We start from the raw sequence: 22,308 nt of genomic DNA on the forward strand, positions 1-22,308 counted from the left end.
GGGGTAAAACTAACTGTAAAGATTTGAAAATGGCACGGGCTCTGCGACTCATTCATACACACTACGTCATGGACATCAGCCTTGCTACTTCTGCGTTGCAGATTCTTCCTAAGAAATATCATCCCCTCTCCAGCCCCACCACCCCTTCACCAGCCATGTCGCCACAAGGCCAACACCACAGTTACGCGGTCTGCAGGAACTTGTAGATGTCTGAAAAATTCTAATGCACTACCGGCATGTTTTTTGTCTGTTTCTTTGTTGAGTGGCTCAGGAACACAAGGAATGCTTTGGACCATATCTTTGCTTTGCTTAACAAGCTTTGAATTCTTTTTCTCCCCTTAAGGTGCTTAGGGGAGATAAGATAGCTGGAATGAAATGATGAACGTCGAAGACAGTGTGAGTGGCACCTTTCAATCTGCACAAATGTTTTATTTTAGCACAATTTAATAGTAAGCTTTGCTTAAAGGAGCCTCGGAACATGTACTGGAATATGATCAAATTAATTAATCTGATTAATTAATTTTTATTAGTCAAATTAATTGAACATCAGTCTTCTTGAGCTTCAGTGAACACAAGAATCACTAGAAAAGCTCACCAGAGTGAGAATTCCTAGACTATTTCCAAAATCTCTAGTGTGAAACTTCTTGGGGATACCCAGAAATCTGGATCTTAAGGAGTCTGGCTCCCCACCGCTATAGGCGAGGGGGGCCTTGAATTAGTGTGGAGAACACTGGGAACTTGCAGGCCCCTCCCTGTGAATGGACTTCTCCTTACAAAAGAATCCCATTCTGGCAAAACCAGATCCTCTGCAACGAATCCTAACTGAGTTCCTACAGGGGTGCCCAAAATCCTCTTCCAGAAACGCATTCTGAACTGGACACTATTTCACCTAGAAAGAAAAAGGATTTGAAGGCAATTTTTCCAAACACGCATGCAATTTTCCAAAAAGTGGAACAGAAGAGCAAACATACATGCACGAACACACACACACACACACACACACACACACACACACACTACTAGAAGCCAAAAATATTCGTAAAAAGCCACAAAACATATACAAAGAGAGTAAAGCTGCCAGAGGACAGCAAGACTTTGCTTTCAAAGACATTCTTTGCAAGTAGAAATTCCAGGTTCAACTAATACTGAAATTTTACAATATGCCAAGCAATCTGACTGGAACTTCCAAACATTTATCTTAACTCACAAGCAAGATAGTAGGGAGTTACTCATAGATGCTCTTAATAGACAAAGAAATGAAAGGAGAGACTAAAATAACCGGCCAAAGGTCACACAGCAGGAAGGCTGGATCTGATCCAGGGTTGGCTGAATCCAACACCCCTTGTATTTTGCTACACTTCCCCAAGCATAAAATTTTCTATAAACTTCACTTGAATAGTAAATGATGACCGCTAATGTTTACTGACACTTGACTAAGAACCGGGCTCTCTAATGAACACTTCAAATGTATTATTTTATTTCATGCTCACAATCCATGAAGTAGATAAAATCATCTTTAATCCCTAGCAAGAAATCTGAGGTCTGGAAAGATTAAATAATAACATGTTCTACGAACAAACCCATACAACCATACCCAAGGTTTAAATCATACCAGAGGTCTCGTTTCCTGACATAATTCTAACACAATCTTGAGTGCTTTTAGTACAATTTGAAGACTGTGTTTAGAACTTCTTATTGAAAAAGTGTGATTTTCTCTACTTTTTAAAGAGAGAGGTAGAGTCATGACACTGTGTTCTTTGAAGTTCATCTCAGCAAAGTGCTGAGGAATACTTTATTTTCTTTTAAGATAGTCTAAAAAAGGATGGAGAAAAAATAGCTCAGGCTGAACTACATGAAAGCTCTAAACTTCAGTACTATCTGAAGTGGTCATTGTTGACTATTAGGTTGATCATTAACGGTTCAGCTCAGAATTTCTCTCTCATTGTTATAAGCCACTGGCACAGATAGTTTTGTAGATGGAAATGAACTTGGCCTGAGGGTGGCTGAGGGGAATATAATCTGAGTAATAAAAAGATGGTTTACGGGGAATAGCTGTAGAGGAAAACCTAGTATTTCTTTCTAATGTTTACACAGTTTTATATGCACTAAGTACTTTCAAACAATATACAGCATTGAGCAACTCGTCTAGCGGTCCTGGGGGCCAGCTTACTGCACCATCTTGGGGCCTGGCCATCAGGCACACTAACTCCTCACCATACCCATGGGTATGTTAGGGCCTTGGAGCTGGGCTTTTCCCCATCCTTTACTCAACTAGGCTTTTCATTTCCTAATAAAGAGACTTCTAAGGATAGACACTGAATTAGTACCAGAGCTTTAGTTCTAGAATTTAAAACCCTGTTAAAAGTAGAGCTCCTAGAATTATATTTGCATAGAAAGGGACCAGTGAAGCCTAATCTCTCACCCTCTGTTCTGGAAAAATATATATTGAGCTTTGTGACAGTATTGGTCCATAATAACTGGCAGGGGAAATAATTCTGAAGGTTGAATTATATAAGTGTTTCTTGAACACCTGCCAGTCACGAGGGTCCCACAGCATTATTTCCTCCCTGCATGTTCCTTTTACACTTTAGTTCTCACATTGCTACAATTTTATCTTCTGCGGAAGAGATCAGTGCTAAAAGAAAAGAAGACAGACCTAAATTCTTCCCAATTGTGAATATTAACAGATGTGGAATTAAGATGTGAACTTATCTTTTCCTCAAGATGTTCTCTTTGAATGAAATAACTTTTCATTCAAATGTAAATATCTCAGAGTCATGACATTTCTCCCAGATGTCCAGGCATATTTGGAGACATTGGAACTATGGTTCTAGGCTTGTTATGAAGCACCTTCAAAACTAGAAAACTTTAAAGGAAAATGGTGCCGAATTCTTCTCCTCCCCGCTTTCCTGCACATCACACGCTGAGAGTTGGACAGTCACAAACTCCTGCCTTGGCAAGCCTCTGTCTCAAAGGCTGACACTGCTTCCTTCTTTGGCACTTGGTAAATGCTGGCGGAACTGATTCGAGATAGCTTGGATTTAAAACTTGCAAGTCTTATAGAAGAGAGAAAGCCAGGGACATTTAAAGAGGTGAAGACACTATTCTAAAGGGAATTCTAAAATGGGGGGGGGTTGGAGTGAGATTAGTGTCTAAGACCTTTTAGAATGAAACATTTTGGCTGTTCCTCCAACAAAACATGTTCTTTCCTAAGTCCCACCTGGATTTTAATTGATGCAGCTTTCCAAGGTGAGAGTATAGCCAGCCCTTCAGCCAGAGAGGCCTTGGGGTGTGCACAGGCTGGGGTATGGCTCTTGGCCCTACAAATCCCCCACAGCAGTGTTCCGACTTTCCAGCCTCCATCAGCTCTGAGGGCTGGGGAGATTCAAAGTGATGTACATGAAGCACTTAGCAAGCAGGTGTGGGCCAAAAGGAAGTGTCCCAGCAGGATTGGTTATCAGCCTTAAAACAAGCATTTCAACAGCCTTATGGATATATAACTTGATGCCATAAAATCTACCCTTTTGGTGTGTGCAATTTTGTGTATTAACAGAGCAATCCAATCACCACACTGGTCACAACCATCTAATGCAGGACATTTCATCATCCTCCAGAGAAACCTCAACTCCAAGGGCAGCCACTCCCCATTCTCCTTCCTGACAGATTCTAGTCTGTTTTGGTTGCTTTTCCCCCCAATTCACTCCACTCATCCATGTGCTGCAAGACTTATATCAAATCCCTTTCTTCTGGAAGCTTGGACAGACCACCCAGAGATCTCTCCCTCCTTGAAATGCCAATGTCATATTACAAGCTAACATCCGCTTATTGCTTGGAGTTCTCCAAACTCCTTGTACATTTAATCCCCATGAGCCTTAGAAACAGCTATGCCCACTATGATTAGCCAATTTTGTACAGAAGTAACTGTCCATAACTGTATGGCTGCAGAGTAAAACACAGCAAGCCCTAATCTCACAGTGGCACTCTAAAGAGGGAAAATGTTCTATTGATTCTGTGCCTTCTAATGCACAGATTAAGCTTTTATCACACTCGGTCTTCTTTCCTTTATGGAGCTAACAAATACATCTAGAGTGCACTTACTGTAGAACTGCCATCTTCTGAAACTAAATTTATGAAATTAACACTAAACCAGCAAGCACGTCAGCTTTAAAAAAGTTACTTATGAGTCTGAAGTATTTCTCAAATGTACTGTACCAAATAAACCAAAGGCTTTTCTGATTCCAAATGTCCTTAAGGTTGTGCTCTTAGGATTTTAGTTACATCAACTAAAGTAAACAAAGCTTTAACCCCTCTGACTATAATATATCCAAACTGAGGCAATGATAAACTATGACTAAGGGTGATCTAATCTGCATGAAACCTTGGGAAAGAAAATCAAAGGCAGTAAGAGATTGTGATTCTAGAGTCAAGGGAAACAAACAAGGGAAGTCCTTTTTGCCAAAAGACTTTCTAGATGTCAGTATGAGGTAAGGAGACCAAAGCAGAATGTGATGGTCTCACTGAGTCGATGAAATGGAGATCAGAGCCCACAAAGGCTGGAGCAGCTACACTGGGAGGGAACAAGTACCAGGGGAGGGAACATACAGGTCAGAAATTGTGTGGGGTCTCTTTGAGTCTCCAAATGAATGCTACACTAGGAGTATATAGAATAAGATTCTGCGAGACCTGGAAAAGAAAATATATAATTTCTAAAGCATATATATTATATATTAATATGTAATATGTAATTTGTCTGCTAAATAATTCTCAGAATTCATACAGGGCTGGGAGACATCCAAGCTCTGACCAGATGGCAAAGACTCTTTAAACCCTGCAGGTATTAAGTACAATCCCAGAAAGACCTCAAGTTAATAATAAAGACAAACAAGTTCTAAGAAAGCTTGAAAATAAGGCTTGGGAGAATTAAATTGAACATCAAATAGCTTAACTGCCAGTCCAGAAACCAACAGGTCAACAATGTAATAGTCATAGTTGTTCAGGATCCAGCCAAAAATTAATAGAAATGAAGAAACGCATAACTAGAAAAAAATCAGTCAACAGACGTAGATCCAGAAATGACTGGGAGGATGAAGGGAGGGTGGGGACAAGGGGAAAAATGAGAACCAAAACCTGGCATGTAAAGGTACAAGATCCCAGTAATGAATGTGACTGTACTGTCTACCTAGAATGTACCAATAAATTAAATTTTTAAAAAAAGAAATCAATCAGCTCTTCTGTTGATACTTCTAAAGTACTTTAATGCAGGTCTGTTTTTTTGCTTGGCCTTTAAAAGTATTTCCATGGCAGCCATTTAACAGAGAGCAGACATTTCAGGAAATTTTCAGTGCTTTGTAGCATTTGAAAGAACATTTGTGCAATTAAAAATATAATTGTTCATTGATAGAAATGTACTATTGATGCAAATTCCCTTAAAATGAAAGGTAGGTCTTATAATTGATTGTTTGGCCATAAAATTATGCAGTGGCCTATGTGTTTAATTATAAGGGAATTTTAAGATATAAGGCAGTACTTGAGCAGTGCTGGGAAAGTCACAAATTATTTAAAATCTTAAGTGAAATTTGTTATTTTCCCTGGTGGCACATCCCTGTGTCTGATGGGCATTTTTCATTTCCAATGTTCTTCTCTATCTTCTAATCAAATAAAATTTATAGAAACAAAAAAAATTAACAGAAAAGGACATTATAACAGGTATTAGAAATATGCTCACAAATTAACAGGAAAACCAGATAGGCTGATGAAGGAAATCTAAAACATAAAAAAGAATTCACAGAATTTCTAGAATGCAAAAGCATAATATCTGAGGCAGATTAAGTACTGCCAAACATCAGTGAACTCTGAGACATCGAAACCATCTACACCGAAGTGCAAGGGGAAGATGGAATAAGTGGAAAGCGCTGGTGGCCTGAAGACAATGTCACGTGATTTAATAAATATGTAACTGGAACGGGAAGTAAACGCAAAATATATTTGGAGAAATAATGTGAAAATGTTTCCAAACGTGATAACCATAAACTCACAGGTCTCCAAAGTTTAATAAACCTCAAACAATCAGGACACAACAACTACACAAAAAGCAAAATTTCTGAAAACCAGTAACAAGAGATGACCTTAAAAGCAGAGAGAAAAGGAAACATTATGTGCAGAACCCTTAGGAATCTCATGAGAGAGAGAGCAAGTCAGAAGAACACAGAAGGACAGCTTTCTTTTCTTGGAAACAAAGTTAAGCAAACGCTGTCAAATTACCATTCTCTATCCAGAAAAAAGGTTATTAAGAGACTGAAGACAATTTCAGACAAAGAGAAACTAAGAGAATTCCCCACTAGTTAGCCTAAGCTGTAAGAAATGTTAAAAGATTCTTACAGATAGAGAAAATGATAACAAAATAGTGGCTATACCCCAAAAGAGGGCTAATGTGTGATTATAAAATAATTTCCTTCTCGTTTAAAAAATTTTAAACAATAACTGAATTTTTAAAACATGATAGTAGAAATATGTTGTGGGGCATATAAGATACATAAAAGTAAATTACACGACAACAGTAGAACAAATTTGATGAAGAACAAAAGAAACTGTATAGTCAAATTGCATCATACACTAGGGTATATGACACTGAATGGCCCGCTGTGACTAAGATGCGTAATATAGACACAAAACAGTCACTTGTAGATGATAAAATACAGTTCGATGGGCCGGGGATTTAGCTCAGTGGTTTGGTGGCCTGCCTTGCAAGTGCAAGGACCCAAGTTCAATCCCTGGTACCAAAAAAAATACAGTTCGAAAAGTAGTCCCTTCATCCAGAAGGGCAGAAAAAGGGGTTCCTCAGAATTAGATGCGACAAAGAGAAAACACGAATCAAGATGAGGCCCGGAAACTTCTATCAATAATAGATTAAATTTGAAATAAAACACACACAAAGGACACACAGGAGGAGTACCACTTTATTGTTCTACTTGTCTAAAAGTCTAGCACAGGCAAAATTAATAAAACAGATCAGTGATTGCCAGTAGCCTAGGTTGTTAGCCACCAAGAGACATGAGAGATCTTTTTAGGGTATGGAAATATTATGTATGTTCTGACTTAGGTGGTAGTTACACGGGTGTGAATACTGAGTACTTGGATGGATGTTTTAGTCTACATATGTCATACTTTAGTAAAGTCATTTTAAATGTTTTTTTAAAGACCTTTAGGTTACAAAACAGAGGTTTGAACTGCAGAGCTCTGACAATTCCTTTTGTTCTTACTGACTTACTATGCAACTTCTTGTCAGACCTGAAAACTGAGGTTCCATCTCTTATCAAATAACGTAGTGAATAACTTTCTGCTACCCGATGCTGTGACTTAAAAACAAAGGTGCTCAAGGTTTAGAAGAAAATATGTAAAATCTAAAAATTAACTTACCAAAAACTGCCTAAAACCTGTACAATGACATCATGAACAGTATAAGACAAATAACTGACAAGAGGTGTCATGCTCCTAAATGAGAAACCCATATGGTGAAGTGGTACCCTCAAGGTGAGGTGGACATAAACACAGTGCCAGCCAAACTCCCACTGAGAGTTCCGGGAGAAAAGTCAGTGGCTTAGAAAATCAACTTGAAATTTCATGCAAAAGACGAAAAGGGCAAGATAAGCCAAACAATTTTGAAAAGCCAAATAAGAGTGTATCTTGCCTACTACATTGCAACACATATTAGACCTAGGAATCAAAAACAGTCTGATAATAATGAAAGAACAGGCAAATAAAATGATGGTCTTAAAACAGAAACACATATACATGGAAATTTATCATATCGTGCTATGTTGTATTCAAATGAGTAATATTAAATGATATTGAAGTAACTGATCACTAATTTGTTGAAATAATTGACTTAGCCCTCACCTTCCATTAGACAATCAAATAAATTCCAACCAAATTAAAGGTTTAGACCAAAACAAAATCATGAACTCACTGAAAGAAAATGTTACGAACCATATGTGTAATACTAAAGAGATTTTTTAAAAGATGGCGGGAAGCTCAGAAACTATTAACAGAAAGACTAGACATATACATGGGTGTGTGTAACTAGAGAAGTTTAGAACCTGTGCAACAGGTTTAAAAACAGAAAACAACTCTTTTAAAACATTAAGAAGCAAAGAATAAACTGATAGTTAAAATTTTAAAACTTTACAACAAATTCAAGATTAATGTAATTAACATATAAAGAGATCTTGTAAATGAAATGACATGACACTCCAATGTATTCCTAACAAGTTAAAATATAAATATCCTTTTATTTTGTGATGCAATTTATAGAAACATGCCTAACGATAAAATTTTCTTAGATCCCCAACAGTTTTTATTTCAATAGTCCCTGTAGTAGGCAGAAAGAAAGAAAAAAGAAGGAAAGAAAGACCCCAAGTGTACTCAAAAGAGGATTAAAGTATGATCTATCAAGGCAGGGTTTTCTACATAGCTATTAAGGATGAAGGGGCTCTAAAGTAATGACACAGTGAAGTATTATACTTCATTTTATATGCTGGGCTGTCAGTTTTAGTGAAATATTTTTAATTAAGAAAGAGTAGAAGCCTTTTACCTAAGTTAACAGAAAAGAAAAAGGTTAAAAGAGAAGGCACCTTAAATATTTCATTTAAATTTGAAAAATGCAAATATTCATTCTCCAGTCTTTTGATACCGAACCAAGGACTTTAATTATGGGTTCCCTTGTTCTTCGTAGAAAGAAAAAAATCCCAATTCTAAAATATAGCTTCAGATTTCTCATTTGAGTTTCTTTAAGAGGAATGGGGAATAAAAATTTGAGCAAAGCAATCCGGATAACACAGTACTTAGATTTTTATTTTCCCCCAATCTTTTGCAATTGTCTTGCCCACTCCTCATTGGATGCAGTTTTTTCAAGCATCCAGCCCTTAGAAAACATGTTCGAAGCACTGAGTTTAGTTTATGCAGGTAATTCCTGTCACACATTTCGGTTTATATAATTAAAATGCAACCTCACTGTGACAACTACTATGATAAAAGTTCTGGAACTAAGATTAACTCTTGACAAATACAAAGCTGAATAACCTGAAAAATGACATTCAAGTCTATTGATCAATATTTGATGAGCTTTTCAATGAAATTAGCATGAGTGAGTTTAACCCAGTATCACTAACTCTGTATCGATGGACATTTTAAGTCTCCAGACCTGCACTGCCCAGGGTGGTGGCCACTGGCTGCCTATGGCTATGGGACACCTGAGACGTGGATGAAAATATAACACATACACCACACCCAAGACTTCGCATAAACAAGAGAATGCAAAATACTATGTTAATAATTTCTATATTGAGAATGCATTTAAATAAGATTTTTTAAATACTGGATTAAATTAAGCATGGCATTAAAATTAATTTCACTCATTTCTTTTACAAAAAGAAGTGGCTGTTAGCTTATTTAAATGGCAAATGTTGCCTTCATTCTCTTCCCATTGGGTAGCCCTGTGTGGACCTGAAGACATCCTGCACTAACAGTGCTGTCTTCTGTGAGGTTCTGCCCAAAGCAGTAGGTCAAACGCTCTTTTGTATCATTGCTACCTGAGTTAAAGGCATATTGGAGCACCAGTTTATAGCTTCCCTTAAGCAGACTTGTGACTCTGTGTCAGGGATCTGTGCACTGATGCCCGCTTTGGTATGGCCTATGAGCTAAAACAATTAATCTTATTTTTAAATAGTTGGAAAAAATAAAAAGATTGACATTTTTTGATTTGCAAACATTACCTTAAATTCACATTTCAGTGCCTATCAATAAAGTTTTATTGGCACACAGACACTCGGTTTGTGTGATATCTAGGACTGCTTGGTGCTAGCAAACCATAGTTGATTGGCAAGAAAAAGAGCCGACAGCACCTGCTGAATCTCCAAAATTTACTGCCAGGCCATTGGCCGAGAGCTGGCTGGCCTGCTCTTTCATCCCTTATGGCTCCTGGACAGAATTAGCTGCCACCTGCATCTATAGGACCTGGGAAATCCATGAAAAGTGAAAGTTTGTGTCTCCATTCTCCCTTGTCCAAGAGGCTAGTTTAGATTTCAAACTTCTTAACTTGCTTTTGCTATATATTATTGACTCAAAAAAGTGCCCAGAACCCCAGCTACTGGGACAGCTTCTATGTAGATGGCATCCCAGAAATGCCCAGGGATCTGTCGGTATCCAAAGGTCCATGTGTGCGTGGCTTTTGTGTTCCACCCCTGAGAGCCCTGATCAGCCACGGAGTTCTGGACCGCCTTGCCCTGCCGGTGTCTAGCACGGGGGATGATTTCGTGCATTCTCCTTGGCAGGGCTGTTCAGTCCCTGGTTCTCTGGTGCCTACCTCCGTGGAGCCCGTGAATGCAATCTTGTCTATGCCAATGTGAGAAGCAATCGCTGCACCAGCTGTCGGCCCATATCCTGGCAGAATATTGATCACTCCAGGTGGAAAGCCAGCCTAAAAGAAAAAAAAAAATGCAGAATAGGGGGAGCTGTGTCTCTCCAATAGTGACACGCCCCGTCAGATGGGCAGCACAGACGGCTCAAAGGGAAAGGGCCCCGAGGTCACCGTCCTACCTCCTTGATCAGGGCTCCCATGTAGAGCGCGCTGAGAGGCGTCTGCTCCGCCGGCTTAATCACCACCGTGTTGCCGCAGCACAGAGCCGGCGCGATCTTCCAGGCGAACATCAGCAAGGGAAAGTTCCACTGAAAAGGAAAACTCGGGGTCCACAGATGGGAAAAGGCTCCTGCTCTGCTTTCTTTTTAAGCTGTGATTTCTCAGATTCGTCCTCAACATAAATCTCGCTGACCACAAAGTGTAGATGTTTAGGTTTCTAATTACTGCATTAAAAATATAATGGCATTGACTTTGAAAAAAAAAAATCCCTTCCTTTCTCTGTGTATAACAAGTTCCTTTAGTCCAGCAACCCACATAATGGAACCTCATGATGGAAAGGGAAGTTTTGTTTTTCCTTTGTATTATCTTGATTTTTTTCATTACTGTTATTTTCTACTATTTTTCCAATAAGTTCTTGTGTGTGAAATTTTTTTCTTGAGTTTGGGCTTTTTACAGCAGTGTTTCGTTTTTTGTTTTTGTTTTTTCCTGTTTGGTGTGAAAGCTGTTCAACTGTGGGAGAATTAAAAAAGAAAATTCTAGCTGTGCGTTATACTTATTTCAGTGTGTACTTCAAGGTACTGTGTGCCACCTTTTCTCACCCATACAGCCACAAAGTATACATTATTCCAAAAACTACATATCTGCAGATGAGTATGCACAATTTTTAATGTCTCCTTCCTGCTGCAAAATAAGCTAATGAAACTACAATATATGTATGTGAGTCTATGAATTTAGGGCCTAAAATGGTTTAAACTGACTTGAGAGGATACTGAGCTTGTGCTCTCATGAGCTCCGGCATGAGGCCCATCACTATCAGGTGTCACCGATGATTTCATAGAAGGAAAGCAGCCATCCTGGTCCCCCCAGAACAGGGTTTCAGCCTGACGCATCTCAGCTGCTAGCCCCAAAGCATTCCCACTGACTCTGGCAAGCCTGCAAAAATATACAAGTGTCTCGCCTTCACCAAACACCCAATTTCTTTTCCCTTTGGTTGTTTATAAACTTGGGAGTCCTCCGTGATGTTTTAATTCCATCTGCAGTGTGTAAATCCTGGAGTGTGGTCATTGAGCCAGAGCTGGCTGACAAGCAGCCTTCATCCTGTCAGAAAAGCAAGTCTGGGTCCCCTACGAGGTGACAGATCTTACCCTGGGAAGCTCCAAGCGGGTTCCCCTGGGGTATGGAGGAGAAAAACTCCACCAACCAAACTTCTCATTTCCCTTTCCAATCTCTAATAAATTTCACAGTAGCCTGGGGCTCATTAATCATGTGAATAAAAATGAGTAAATTTCCCAAATCTTCAGTTCCCAAGCCAAAGAGTTTCTCCAGTTATTCTCCTGTATTTCCTTATCTCTACTGTAAGAGTTTAATTTGAGCATCTCTTGAAATCTCCACCGGAACTATTAGCTCGCACTGCTAGCAGATTTTCTGATGTATTACATTGTGCCAAGGGTGTGTATGAGGAGAGAGCAAAGGACAGTGTCTAATGTTCCAATCCAAACACTAAGCACAACATCTATTTCCCTTTACAAGGCCGACAACAGCCCGGCATGGTTTCAATTATAACAATGACGTTCATTGTACTGCTGTGTCTTCTGCAGCGTCTTCTATCAAGAATCTTTTGACAAGAAACAGTGGGAAAGAGTTGGAGAAAAAGGCCATATGAAATAATATGACTGGAAAGATGCTGAGCCACAGTTCTAAAAAGTAATGGAGCAAATATAACAAAGCATGGGCTTTCCATAAGCAGAAGAGCCGTCCATAATCAAGGGTAAGTTATTAATACGCTGTGCTCTGCTCGGCTTATTTGAACCAGGAGAATTCCACAACCGGAGAACTCAACTCCTGGTAACGGAGCTGCAACCCTGTCAACCTGTTCAAATAAGCACTTATAGGGTGGCTGTTGAAGATATGTCAACAACACGAGCTCCATTTTCTTCTCCTTAGTAATGGAAAACACACACACCCTGGACCCTGTTCACTGTCTTCGTCAGGAGAACCGAGTCAAAGGCAAACAAACTCAAGGCCCATGACATTCACTCACCGGGATGATCTGTCCGCACACCCCAATGGGCTCGTGTCTTGTGAAGGTGAAGTAGTCCCCATCTGAAAGAAAAGGTCAGTTTAGATTAGAAGGCAGGGGAAAAGAAATGCAGAGAGAGAACTTCGGTGGCAGCAAAACAGAAAAATTAAAAATATAAAAATCCCCATCAGCCATGTACAGAAGCTGGTAGGAAAACTGTCACCTGGTCTTGAGGTACCACTGGATGGAAGTCCCACACCCCCAGAGTCTGAGGAGAGGACCTCAAGCAGAAAATGAATGACAAGTCTGTGATACTAGAAGAAGGGGGAGTATTAAAAATGGAATTATATGCTAAATGTTAAAATGACATAGTAGGATAGTTACCTGATGTAAAAACTGAAGTACCTCAACCTTTTAAATAGCTTTCTAAGTATTATTTTTTAAGAAGTAAAGAAAATGCTATTGGGTAGATTTTAAATGCTGGTTGACTGGGAGAAAAGAGGAGTGAAAATATGATACATTCCCTAACTCAAACTAGCTATGCAAACAAACTTTCTAGGGACTGGTGTAACCTAGGCAGGGCTAGGGTTACTTAAAGAAGGCAAAAACCACTTCAGAGATGGTTGAAGTACACTGAGAGGTGAGCAAGATCTGTACCTTGGGCTAAAAAGAAGAGAGCTTGAGAGAAAACAAATAACCTATTTTCTTCTAGATGCAATAGGCAATTGGAGAAACCAGCCAGGAAGTCCAAGACAAATTACTTTGGTTTTGTCTGGAGTTATTTTTAAAAGGCTAAATGAGCCAACCAATTTAATTTTTAGCATATGGCTTTTCATTTCTAGAACTGGGCACAGTCTTTGCTTTTTCTTCGGGGACTTATCTAGAGTTGTTTTTTTCCTCTCAAAAGCAGCCTCCCAAGGGGTGGGGATGTAGCTCAATATTCAGCACTTGCTTCCCATGCAGGAAGCCCTGGGTTTGATCCCCAGCACCACCACCAAATAAAGAAAACAAAAAAGCAGCCCCCAAGTAAAGTGTGTGGGCTGGGAGAGAGAAATGGAAGTGATACCAACTAGATCATTTAACCATTGTTTCTGAGCACACCTCAATCACAAATATTTACCACCGAGAGTTGTTTTAGCTGAATTCAGAGTTATACAACTTTAAGTCACTCAAGTCCTTTCTCTCTCCCCTCTAGACCTCTGCTATCCAGTCCTCTTGTCAAAGTTAACTGCTGACTGTTGCCAGTGCATCTTTGGAAAGAACTTTTATTCACATACAAGTATATGTCTCAATCTTTTATCAAATGAGTTTACGTTATTTAGTCTTTCATATTTTATTCCCCCACTTTTTCCATAGGAGTGAACACATCTTTTGCATGCCTGCATGCTACCCCACTGGCTCAGCAAGTCATGGTATTATAGTGAACTCCCCGAGGGTCAGTGAGGCTGCTCTCCATGGGAGCTATTTATAAATAACACTGTAAAGGCTATTAAGTTATATAGCCCTGGGTATTCATGCAATTTCCTGATCCAAGTGTATGTGCATTTCACATTTCCATTAATCTTTGCCAAATCACGGTCCTGATAGTTGCACAATTCATAATTCTAACAACATGCTATACTTCTACTCTTTAACACTAGGGACTTTCAGACATTTTGAGTCCAGCTTAGCTGGCAGCTAGGAGGTGGCAACTTGTTTTGATACAAGAAGGTGGGCAACTTTCATGTTTACTAGCTATTTTCAATTCTTCCTCAGAGTTATATCTTTGTCCAGTTTTCCTTTGTTTGGCATCTCTTTCATCATTTGGAGAACTCAATGGATCTTAAGGAGATTTGATTTCCTTCATATTATTGCACAGGTTTCCTGCAATAATCTGCTCCTTATCTCTTAACTTTATTTTATGCATAGGACTTTTAGATGGAAGAAATGAGGAAGGAAGAGGGCTCAGCAATAGTAGCAAACTGTTTCAGAATATTTCCATACTACCAAGCGCAGTTGAGATGTGGCTACTTCTGTAGGAAGACATAAGAAGTCCTGGTTGTGTTTTTCAATCAAATTAACTGCATCAGCTCTGTAGGCAGACAACTCCCACATCTTCAGAGCGCTGATCATTGCTTACAATAGTGCAACTTACCAGCCGCCTTTGCTTTGCCATACTCTGGTTTGTTTTTGTTTTTGTTTTGCTGTTGTTGTTGCTGTTGTTTTGGTGCTGGTGATCAAACTCAGGTCCTTGTGCTTGTGAGGCAGGGGGCAGAACGACTGGGCTAAATCCCCAGCCCCACTTTGCCAAACTCTAGAAAGGGTTTTCATGAAGAGCAAGGGCACCCACCAATATGCTAACAAGCTTCACTGGCGAGGAAACTCCCACAATTCTGCTTTGTAACGAGGCTCTGGGGATGCCTTGAGGGAAAAGTTCATAGAATCAGAGTATAATGCTGAGACAGAGTGCAAATGGGCTGAGAAAAAAATAGGGGAAGAGAAGTGGAGAAGAGAACAGGTGTGTGTTTCAGCAGAACCTGGAAGAGCCTGGAGTGGCCCAGAGGAAATTCAAAGGAATTTGCCCAGGCGGCATCTCCCCCTCCATATGCTAAATGCTCGGGACCTTAGTTGTATCGCTTACATAATATCAAAAGTTGCCGGAGAAATGAAAGCAAGGAGAAAAAAATGTAAGCAAAATTTTTAAAAGCTGGCTTCACGAGGACCTGAACCCAACTCCATAATTGTGTCCTGTAAAATTGTTTGGAGGAATAAAATTTCCTGGATAACCCACTCGGATTTGACAAACAGTTGATTAAAGGTTGGCACAAGAAAGGGCATGAATTTTCCAGCCCCACAGTTCCTCTATAGGGTAAATCAAGAAATAAAGGTTAGTTTGGTGTTTGAACTCTTCTGAAAGGTGCACTACTGAAAGGAATATAAGGCCCTCAGCTTGATGGCCCCTGTCATAGTCCCATGTGGACAGTGAGTGGTCACACCCTGGATGCCCAGCTGTGTCCTCTACAGCCCCTCAGATAGGACTCACAGCACCGGAGGTTCTTCCCTGTGACAACTCCCACTGCATCACCCCGAGGCCAGTCCCTCAAGAGGCCCCGAGATGCCTCTGGCCATGTCTAAGTAACAGCTGCTTCATCCTCACTTAATAATTTCTGTGAAATGCACCCAACTTTCAAAAACATGCATACAGCTACATGTTAGCCTCACTTTAAGGAAAACCTATAAAATAATAGGTTTCTGGGGCTAGTGATATTTTTTCTAATAGTAATTAAGTAAAAGGTGTCCCTGGTCTGTTGCATGGGATCGCCCACCACGCTGTCTCTGCTGCAGCGCAGGGGACACAGGCCATCCTGTTTGGGGGTCAGCAGGATGTCCCTCCAGGCTCCCAAAGGGTGGATCCAGAGTAACTGTGGGGTAGTGGGGAGTCACTTGGTCCTTGGCTTCCCAGTTGCGTGACCCATTTTTACTCATTTGGTGTTTGCCTCTCTGGTAAGTGTTCATCTTCCTGAAAGAAATTGGTGGTCTAGGAGAATCTGATCACTGTTATTAATACTTTTTAAATGGTAACATAAGAACAACACTACATGTTTCAATAGGACTCTATAAAATATTTTCATGTCTTCATCTTTCTTTTATATTCAAAGAAACCATTGCAAATGCAAGGACCCAAGTTCGATCCCTGGTACCTCCCCAAAAAAACAAAAACAAAGAAACCATAAAGTAGCCCTCATTATTAATATTTTTAAGTGGACAGAATATGCCAGAGAGGTTAGTCCAAAAGGCTATACCTATGGAGGTTGTGACTCCGTACTTGAACTTGGGACATCAGACTTCAGGTTCTTTACCCACAGAAACATACTAAGACCTTTCAGTGAGGAAGACATTGGATTTAGGAACATACACCTAGAATTAGAGTGTAATGCCAAGGAGTACAAATGGGGTAAAAGCAAACAAACAAAAAGTTTAACAACAACCCTTTTGTGAGGAAGGGTGAGAGGATTCCTAACAGGTTTGGACAGAGTGAGCTCACACAAAATCTGGTATCAAGTTATAAAGAGAATCTCGTGGAGCAACTTCCCCTAGAACACGGGAGCCCAGGGCTGAGCACTTCTCTCCCTTTCCATTATGCAGAGTCTACTTGGCCAATTCTCTCTTTCTGCATACCTAAGATGGCACGTGATAATGTGTATCATGAGTCTTCTTGGCCTAGAAGAAAAAATTGCAGTCCATTTTTTCATATTTTATGCTAATAATGCTCTCAATATATGGCATGATAACTTCCAAAGTCATTGCCTTCATTTCTCTAGCTTTGTGCTGTAAGTTTAAAAGCGTTATAGAAAACCAGTCTCCACCCTAACTCAAATACTCGGTTCTAGGCTATAACAACTTCAGGTCTTCTCATCTGAACATGAGGACTCACAGAGAGAATGTAGGCTCAGCAAGAGAAAAATCACTTTTGATGAGGATGCCAGAAAAATGATCTACACTTCATATTCTGAGTCAATAGTTTAGAATATAAATGTGGTGGAAGAAAATAACTAAAACAGAGATGAATACCAAAGCAGAAAAGACTGAACCACACGTGGAAGAGTTTTTTCTCTTTCACTTAAGAAAGTCATTCTAGTGTAGATCTAAAATGTCCCCCCAGAGTTTCATGCTCAGAAATGGGCCCTGGAGGGAGAAGTTTTCTGGGGCTGATAGCTGGAAGGGTGTATTCTTGTCTCTGCTCATCCCTTCCCTTTCCATCCCTGCTGCAATGGGATGAGAAACTCTGCTCCGCTATGGCCACTTCTGCCTTGGAGCCAGCTAACCATGGACTGAGGCCTCTGAAATCATAAGCCAAAACAAACCTCTCCTCCTTTAAGTTGCAGGTGTCAGGTAACTTGTCCCAGCAATGGAGAAGTGACTAATACAACAACAAAACACTTAAAGAGTAAAAGGAATTGCTCATTAAAGGGATTCATATTAAGACACAGCCAGAGACAACTTTTCTGGTGTATTTTTATACCTTTGTGTTGTCAAGGACCAAAGAATAGTTTTCACCTCGTGAAGAATATAAAAATCTTACCATGGAATCCTTCCTTGTACTATAACTTGGGTTGAACTGTGGACTAAATTTTACTGAGTATGTGTGTACTGGGCCATTTCTGTAACTGTCCCGAGAAAAGTCTATGTCCCTAGAGGTGATAACAGGATGAGTCTCCTCTGCAGCTGTGAAATGATGAGCTGCTGCCCTGCATCACCACTACACAGGAGACAGCACTATTTGTGCTAATTAAAAATAGCCATTTGCATCAGTTCTTCAAGGTAAGCATCACTGCCAAAGGCAGATGTTACCATTGCTTGAAACAAATTAAACATGATTTTTATTCTCGTGAGACTACCTGGCATTGGCACATTCAACACACAGACTAGTGAAAATGGGGTTAGGGATCTGTGTACTCATTAAAATCAGGTAAAAATCATGCAGGAATGATTAAAGACCATGCATTCCAAAATGTGCCGGAAATCGAGGAGAAGAATATCAGAGAGTTCCTAATTATAACACTAAGAACATTTCGAGAACTGTAGAAGATATATACAACTATCAACAATACAAATGGGGTTATTCAGGAACATAAAAATCTGTAACCTAATTCAGTAAATAAAGATAATCTTCGCACCTCCAATCTTCACACTGAATTACCTTTTGAGGAGCTAACACCCCTTCTGATGACCCAAACATTAAACAGGGAGACCAACTCAAATCAACTCCATCATGTGACCTCATAGCTCCCTGTGCATGCTGACACTCTACAGATCTCTCCAAACATTTTACAACTTCAGCAATAAATTCTGTAAAAAGCTATTCAAACGATGGAACTTCACGTTAGCCTGACATGGTACTAACACTGTTAGCAGCCCAGGAGTCTGCCAGTTAGAGTCTAAGAAGTTAGATTACACATTCCTGAACCTGTCATGAAGATGTCTGAGCCCCAATATTATTATGTTACACACCCTTTAAAAGGTCAATTTACTTCTCAGGACTTGCTTGCTCTTTCTATAAAATGAGGAGACTGGCCTTATGGATCCCTTTTCAACCACAGCCTCTCACAGAGGTTCCTTGTGAGGCCGACTTCATGACCTTTGCCACTACCGATTCAGATCCCACTAATAACAGCCCATCCTTCTCGGGTGGGCAGAGCACAGAGTTCTGGCTACCTTCACTCAAGGTGTCAGGGTCTCCGATTTCACCCTATGTGCTCCCAGTTGACAGCACTGACCTCACCTTCAAGGACTGAAGGCAAAACCTTAGGATCCCAGGCAATACCTGTGTACCTTTCTAGCCTATTTTTAGTTTAATAGGTTCAACTGAAAAAAGCTGAAAGAAACATAAATATTTTACATATGCCCTGCATAGTTTTAATGTTTTTCACATGCTACTATGTCATAAGACTATTTTTTAGGGCAGCATTAAGTTTAAAGCATGGGCTACATTTTCCCTACACACCATAAAATCAATAAAATCAGCACTCATTGCACAGAAAAATCTAAGGTGACACAAGTCCTTTAACTCCCATTTCTCCCTCAGTAAACTGAAAAACAAGCTCTGATCCTTCCTCCACTGCAAGGAAGTTATGGACAGGCAAGAACAGCAGATCGGATATAAGTTAAAAATAACCAAAATGGGGAGAATAATATTCCTCGTCAGGGCTGCTATGAGATTGGAGATAATAAGTCAGCACAAAGAAAGCATCCCATAAAGCATAGTAAGGATTATTATTTATCATCATAAATAGGAGCTGGGGAGAAGGGTCAAAGCCCAGGACGTGTGGTCAGAGAGAATGGCTCCATGGCATGAAATGATGGACAGTGCAGCACAGGGAACAACATCTAGATCCTTGTGAATTGAACTGATGTTGCATAACTCTTCAGTAACGTCCAAGTGTGGGCCTTGGGTGGAGCAGAGTGGGGAGCAGTGGGACAAACCCCTGATTCAGAGGGGGAAACAGCTGGCTGGGTAATCACTCAAAAGTAATAATCCTTTTCCGCTCTTCCCGAACTTTTCCTGGGAGGCAACACTTTCGGGGACAAGCAAACGGATACTTAGTTTCATCAGCTGATTATTCTTCATTGCAAAGTGCCTTCTAAATGCCATTTCAACCAAAGTAATCATCTATTTAAAATTCATCTATTCTGTGTCTCACCACTGCCTGCAGAATAAAATTTATAGGACAACTGATGCAGGCCCAGGATGTTCCTGTCCCTTCTCCTGTTGTGGCTCCCTGTGACGCCCCTCTCCATCTCACCTGCCCGTCATAGCAGGGAGATAGCTCTTAGGCAGATGGGAAAGGTGCCCTCTGCAGGAAAATGTAATGCTCAGCCACTGAACTTCATGCTTCACCCTCTGAATAGGTCACCCTGAAATGCAATTACTGTTCTCTGAACATCTCAGCTGTTCACCTTCCTATCCCCAGAGCCCAGCACAGGCACAACACAGAATACAGCAGATGCTCAAAAAATTCTGTGCAGTGAATGAATAAATGAACAATAAATAGGTAAGAAGCTGAAGGTAATGGTCGCAGAGAAGGTGGAGGAAGCACTCCTCCTACTCCAGGGTGTCTTTCCTCAACCTCCCTAAACAGGAAGAAGGGAAACAGACAGCAACATGACTCTTCCCACTCTTTGTGCCTCTTACCTTTTATCAGAGATGCTAAGCTAGCTGAACTATCATGTCATTCAATGTAGGAAACCAAAGTATTCTTAGATTTTTAATTTTAAAACTTTTCAGGTTATTTTTTATGTGTGACCAGCCACAGCTGTATGCTTTTCCTCCCAAACACTCACTGTGAAAGCAACTTTAAATACATGACACAGGCAGGGAGATCCACGACCACAAGTGTTCCTGAAAATGTGAAATTCATAAGTGCTATCTTGCCCAAACAGTCTAGATGTGGTCCATCTTCATTATTCACAGATTTTGGATTGGCAAACTTGCCTCCTTGCTAAAGCAACCCGAAAACCAATATCCACAGCATTTTCACAATCATTTACAGGAAAAACAATCTCTCTGTCCCTACACATATGATCTCAGTGAAAGCTGAACAAGGTGACACTCAGAATTCTTGCTTTAGCTCTTAACACTGTAAAAAAAAAAAGAGGGAGCCATTTTTGTGATTTCATTAGTACCATCTTTTCCCATTTATGTGGTTTTGTTTATGATTTTGCTCTAATGGCTCCTAAGCACAATGCAGAAGTCCTGTTGGTGTCCCCAGAATGTGACACTCATGTTAGGCCAAGCCCATTTGGGTACAAGCTACTGTGCTGCTGGCTAACTTGACATGAATTCAATGCTCATACACCAAAAGTAGCTGTTAAAGAAAGGGTCTTTCAAGAGAAGCACACATAAAACAAGCTCATGTTCTGAATGGTTGACAAAAATGTTCTGCCTAGACACTCACAGGCACCTAGTAGACATTTATCCTAGGAGCAACAGTTTAGAAATTGTGAATTCAGTGTCTGTGACAACATTATAGAACATAACTGAATAATTAGAACCAAGTACATATTAACCAAAAACCCTACAGAAGAGTGAAAAGCACACCAAATTTTACAATAGATTAGGCAGAAAGTGACTTGGGTTTGAATCTAAGACCTGCTACTTACTGGCCATATTGTCTTCAGACACTAAACCCTTACTGTCTTACTTTCTTACCTGTGAAATGGAACAGTGTATCTTATTAAGTACAGCATACCTCAAAGGATCACATACAAAATCACTAGATCTTATACAGTGGACCCTTGACTTACAAACTCAATTCATTCTGGAGGGCTGGTTGTAACTCAAGTTGGTCAATTGAAGCCTCAGGCTCCGCTACACAGACTTCAAAGTCTCTCCCCTGCACACAGGCAGATTTCAGGGTCCTGAGAGAGACATTGGCCCAGGATTTCTCAATTTACCCCACACAGGAAAGGATATTGTCACCTTCCTTCTAGAACTCTTTAAGGGTTCAATCTGTATCTAAGACCACCTGAAAGCAGCAGTGGCCAGCATTAGAGTTGTAATTCAAGACTCTGATCACAAGTAAAAACTAAAATTTGGGTCATAGTCCAAATTGTTCATATGTCAGGCCAGGTCATAACTGGAGGGTCCACTGTATATGAAATAATACTTTTGAATGTTATGCAAATAACTTATGAATTTATGTCATCTTCCAAACATAGAAATATAAATTTTTTTTGCAAAGAAATATATGTAACACAATACGAACCTCATGCTTAAAGGCTAGAGCCTTCCTATAATCCCCATTTCACTTGGGAAAAGGCTGAGTACACAAAGACAAAATCAGGCTGATGTGAAGTATGGACTTAGAAACATGCAGAAATGAATCGACTGAACAAATCTGAGGAAAATAAGTGAGTAGTTATGGCCCTCCCACCTGCCTGACCTCCTTCCATGATCCCACCGCTTTGGTCCATCTTGACACAGCAAACACTGGTGAGGCCCTCTACTTCCTTGCAATGATATTTCTTCCACTCAGTAGCTGAAATGGATCCTCCAGTGAAGCCAAGGCTCTCAAGTCAAAGCTTGAGATCTAAAACTTATTAGCGCGTAAATTAGGAAAATTATTTAACGTCTCTAGGTTTCAGCTTCCTCCTGGGTCCTTGTTCTTGGGGTTGC

General features: G+C 40.1%; 1 protein-coding gene across 3 annotated transcripts in view; it reads right to left on the bottom strand.

Moving 5' to 3' along the window:
- The window catches only part of Aldh1a2 (aldehyde dehydrogenase 1 family member A2), a 49,035-nt gene that overhangs the window by 20,966 nt on the left and 5,761 nt on the right, over positions 1-22,308 (bottom strand). For all 3 annotated transcript variants that reach the window (XM_033756159.1, XM_010641263.3, XM_010641265.3), the window contains exons 5-7: positions 12,675-12,736; positions 10,594-10,722; positions 10,361-10,474 (exon numbers count right to left, since the gene is read on the bottom strand). In XM_033756159.1, coding sequence (XP_033612050.1) covers positions 10,361-10,474; positions 10,594-10,722; positions 12,675-12,736 — 305 coding nt within the window. The remainder of the gene's footprint in view (positions 1-10,360; positions 10,475-10,593; positions 10,723-12,674; positions 12,737-22,308) is intronic.

The sequence above is a fragment of the Fukomys damarensis genome, unplaced genomic scaffold, assembly GCF_012274545.1.
Source record: "Fukomys damarensis isolate Sample0158 unplaced genomic scaffold, DMR_v1.0_HiC HiC_scaffold_25, whole genome shotgun sequence".
NCBI lineage: Eukaryota > Metazoa > Chordata > Mammalia > Rodentia > Bathyergidae > Fukomys > Fukomys damarensis.